Below are 4,450 nucleotides of genomic sequence, written 5' to 3' on the forward strand. Positions count from 1 at the left end.
AGGTGAGTTATCTAAAAAAAATGTTAGTATGGGAAACCCCTTTATTTGGGTAAATCAGAATTTTCTTGATACTGTGTAACCAAAGTGAAAAAATAAATCAGATGCCAAAGGTGACCTAAGTCTGTAACTGTCATACCTATAACTAGAATTCAGATTTGTTTGTTTGGTTTTTTTCCTTTAAGTCTCATTACTTTTAATAACTGACTTCACAAATGACTGGTATAATTTAATTTCATAATATAAAATAACATGCTTTTTAAATTTTGTGTATTAGAATATCACTTACAGTGTCATTTTAAAAGAGTTCCAGTTCTTTTCTTAAAAAGCTCAAAAATTACTATTAGCTTATAAATGCTAAAGAGCTAAAAATTTATTTTCAAACTAATTTCCTCTCCTGTTAGATCCCATTCTTATAACACAACAATCTTCTATATTTCTTTAAGAGAATATTTTTAATAGTGTTTCCAGCTGAATTTATATAGCTTGACTGTCAGGATGTAGAATAGTGATTATCTAGCAGCTAATTAAGCAGCACATGCCATGCATTGTGCTAGGCCTATCTACAGATATCACCGTTTTTTAAATCCCTTTAACAATCCAAGGAGAGAAACCATTATTCCCACTTTGTAGACTAGGAAACTAAGCTTGGGGAAATTAAAGAAACAGCCAAGTTCACAGACCTGTTAGGGATAGAGCAGGACTCAAACTCAGGTCTACCTGACTCTAAAGCAGATTTTCTTGTTAAGGGGTGAAAAAAAACCCCATGTGCAAATTCTTCTGTATACTAAACCAGCTATATTTGAGATATTGGAAAGCCAGTTTGCAATCAGAAGAAACTACTGTAGCTTTTAAATATAAACAAACGTGTTGCCATTAATTTGCAAACAAAAGCAATTTCTCCAGAATTTATAAGACATTAAGAGGTATATTATTTTTGTTAGTAGTTTTCTTCTCAAAGTACTTATTTTTTTTCAAAAGCATAAACTATTAAGAGTTGTACAAATTAATTTTATTAGTTTTTGTCTCCAAGTACTAGAAACTACCATATAAATTAGGCACATACATTTAAAATAAAATGTTTTATACCCAACTTATTTTACTTTTCACAAAAAAATTCTTGAAAAAAATAATCTAGTTAGAAATGTCAATAGTGCTAAGGTTGGAAAATCCTGCAACTTTCCCTCAGTGACCAAAAATAAAAATCCCTGAAAAGAATCAAGAATGTCATTCTATAAATATCAGCCGTTTACCATCTGGATTGAATTAGATACACCTAACCACATTCTGGTTTTGATCCACACAGAGTGAACACTTTAGCATGACCTGGTAGTAAGTGATGGCACAGGATATGCTTCCCCCCCCACCCCCAAATCTAAATCCCCTTTCCCATAACTTACCCCTATTTCCGTGGCTGCTGTTTCATGCCTCCTTCGATCACACTGCCCACAGCCACCCTTAACCTTAATGCCATAGATGGCCTGAAGCTGCTGCAACAAGGCCAATCTAACCAGCCTCTGATCCCACATCTCGGACACGTCGCCCACTCTCCGAGGCAGGATCCGGGTCCTGACCCTCGTTCGCCACCAAGTCTTCCAATTTCCAAACACCCTCAGATTTGAGCTCCGCTCCGGTGCCTTCCGGCCACGTCTGCCACACCTCCGGCCCCGAGCCCCAGCCACTTCCACGGCTTTTCCTTGATCCTCTTTCACTTACACAGACCCTCTTTCTTGACCCTTTGATCCAGCCACACCTCACTCTTCCTTCACTTACACTGACCTTCTTTTTGGTCACTCAATCCTTTCAGCTACTTACACAGACTTCCCTTCTTTCTACCTGATTCTTTCGGTTCCTGGCATTAACGCCAGTTGCCAGCTGCTCACCACTTCCGGCCACTTTCAATGATCCCCCTTCCTCCAAACCTCACTTTGCCCTCTTCAGCTCTCTCTGAACTGTGCAGACGACCCTTCTCCTCGACCCTCCAGCCCAGGAAGACTCGGCTGGACGCTCGTCTCTCGGTCCCGAGCCCCCGCGCCCTAGCCCAGCGGCCGGACCAGCCGGCTGCTCAGGCGCCTCTTCCAGTCCCGGTCCCCGCCCGGGCTGGTCGCCGCAGTCACCCCGTTTCACAGGCTGTCCATTCCCTCCATCAGCCTGCCTGCGGCCCCGGCCTGCACATCGTTATGAGCTCACTGAAGCCCGGCAGCTCGCCTCATGCTTCCGCCCCCACTCACTACGCAGACACCCCGAGCCGCCGTGACCTTCGCATCCGCAACTCCAGCCCAGGCTCAAATGGCAGCGCCAAACAGCGCTCCGCATCTGATTGGCCCACTTCTCTTTTCAAAATCAGGACCTCGGAGGCTGTCCAGGAGCTGCCTGTCTAGGGAGGTGCGGGCGAAGGGTGTGGCGGGCAAACCTGAGAAACAAGAAAAGAAAGTTGAGTTTCACGTGTTTCTTTATGTCCACATTTTTTGGAGAACACTACTGGTCAAAGCGTGTTTGAATACGCCCGGCCCGCACCTCAGACAATATGTTCAGGAAATGTAATAGACACCTTATTCTCACTTTTTCCGAACTCTGCTGGGCTGAAGGCCCTCTTAACGGAGGAACTGGTTCTACGGAACCCGAGGCGAGACAACTTGAGTCAGGATTTACAAACGCTGACTTTAGAAACCCTAACGCACGGCCTTTGGTGGGTACTTCGGCTGTGGAATTCATCTGACGTGCAGTCACGCCCAGTTCTTGTCCCCGAGCTGCTTTTCCATTCTCAAATATCGGCGATCCTATTAAGACGTACTGTTTCCCGGGATGTAATTCTTTCAGAACGGGAGACTTGGACGAAATTTAAATACGGACGGTATAGTTTGCGTTGGCTACCGCCCCACCTCACCCCCAGGTAAACTTGGTAAGAGCCGCGGCAGAACTGTGCCTGCCTTATGCACTGCTGTATCCCCGTTGCCTCTTAGTGCCAGGGGCTAAATGATATTTGCCCAGCGAACGAATTGAAGCAGGGAACATTTTCGTAGCGTCATTTTGCTCCGTTTAAAGTTCAAATCCTAAGGTAATCTGCCCTTCCCAATCTAAAGAAAAGTCTCTGGGTGAAAAGATGGGAACAAAACGGAAGTTTTGCCTTATTTTAACCATTGTTATTGAGCGCCTATTCTGTGGTATAGGACGATGAGCAAAACCAGACAGTTTCGGTCCTTGAAGGGGAAAGGGAGGTGTGGGGGCATTATCGATTGGGGAGAAGGGCACCAAGGAAAGGAATATGATTCTGTGATGGAGTATAATAAAAAATTCTCGATGGGGGGCAGGGAGAGGGACAACGTACCAATGATTAACTGATCTGAAGAATTAGTGGAAATTAACTTGGTAAAAAGTGAAGGTGAGGTGGCCGAGTGGGACCAGCATTCAGGAGGCAAACGCCCGCAGAAAAGCCGTCAATGTTTACCAGAAACAGTGCATCAGAGATGAAACCGAACCTATGACTTGTTTTTTCTTCTTGCTTCAGACATAACTTTAGCAAATTACTTATGTTGTCTTTAGCTTCATCCCTTAACTCCACATTGTTCTGGGTTTTAGATGTCCCAGATTTCTTTTTCTTAAAGACTCATGACCGCTCTTGAATATTAAGTGCCTTTTTCTATCTGTACTCTAATCTTTTTTTAGAAAGCTGAGCTCTTTGATTTTGTTTTTTTGTCTCCTTTCTCTTGAGATGAAAGTATTAGTTCTTAATGATATTAATATGATTGATTATTTGCTTTATCTATCACATATACATATATAAAAACAGTGACGGTAATAAATAACAATTACAGAATAAAGAATAAAAACAGAATAACAATAATGATATTGCTAACATATGACTGATGAATGATGTTTAAATTTTTATGTGCTTCTTTTTTTCTTCAACTATATCCTACTAGGGAAGTACTATTCAGTCAAGATACTATGTTTAAAGGAACTGGACATGATTCTTTTCTTTGGTTATATATGGATGTACTGTAGTTTATTTAACCTGGCCCATACTGATGGATATATGGACTATTTTCAGTTTTTTGCTATTACAAAAGATTCCTCATGCATTTTTCATATACTTTTGCCAATATATCTTTAGCATAGATCCTACAAATGGGATTGCTAGGTCAAAGGTTAAGAGAACATATTATTTTATTTAATATTGCTAAATTCCCGTTCATAGGGGTTGTGCAATTTTGTATTCACACTGGCAATGTATGAGAGTTCCTGTTTCCCCACAGCCTATCCAATACAGTAGGATGTCAGACTCCTAGATTTTTGCTAATTTGATAAGTAAAAAATGATATCTCAGTATAGCTTTGCATTTATGTTTTTATGATTGAGATGGAGCATCTTTTTATTTTTTTATTTATTTATTTTTTTCCCTTTTTGTCTTTTTTCGTGACCAGCAACAGATCGCAACCCTCAGTGTCGCGCC

The 4,450-nt window shown here is 41.5% G+C and overlaps 1 protein-coding gene across 1 annotated transcript in view; it reads right to left on the reverse strand.

Annotated features, from left to right (window-relative positions):
- The window catches only part of ARHGAP11A (Rho GTPase activating protein 11A), a 22,050-nt gene extending 19,910 nt beyond the window's left edge, over window positions 1–2,140 (reverse strand). The window contains exon 1 of the mRNA XM_008571344.1: window positions 1,398–2,140. Within this exon, the coding sequence (XP_008569566.1) occupies window positions 1,398–1,526 (129 nt within the window). The 5' untranslated portion in view covers window positions 1,527–2,140. The remainder of the gene's footprint in view (window positions 1–1,397) is intronic.
- Between the last annotated feature and the right edge of the window lie 2,310 nt (window positions 2,141–4,450).

The sequence above is a fragment of the Galeopterus variegatus genome, unplaced genomic scaffold, assembly GCF_000696425.1.
Source record: "Galeopterus variegatus unplaced genomic scaffold, G_variegatus-3.0.2 Scaffold683, whole genome shotgun sequence".
Classification (NCBI taxonomy): domain Eukaryota; kingdom Metazoa; phylum Chordata; class Mammalia; order Dermoptera; family Cynocephalidae; genus Galeopterus; species Galeopterus variegatus.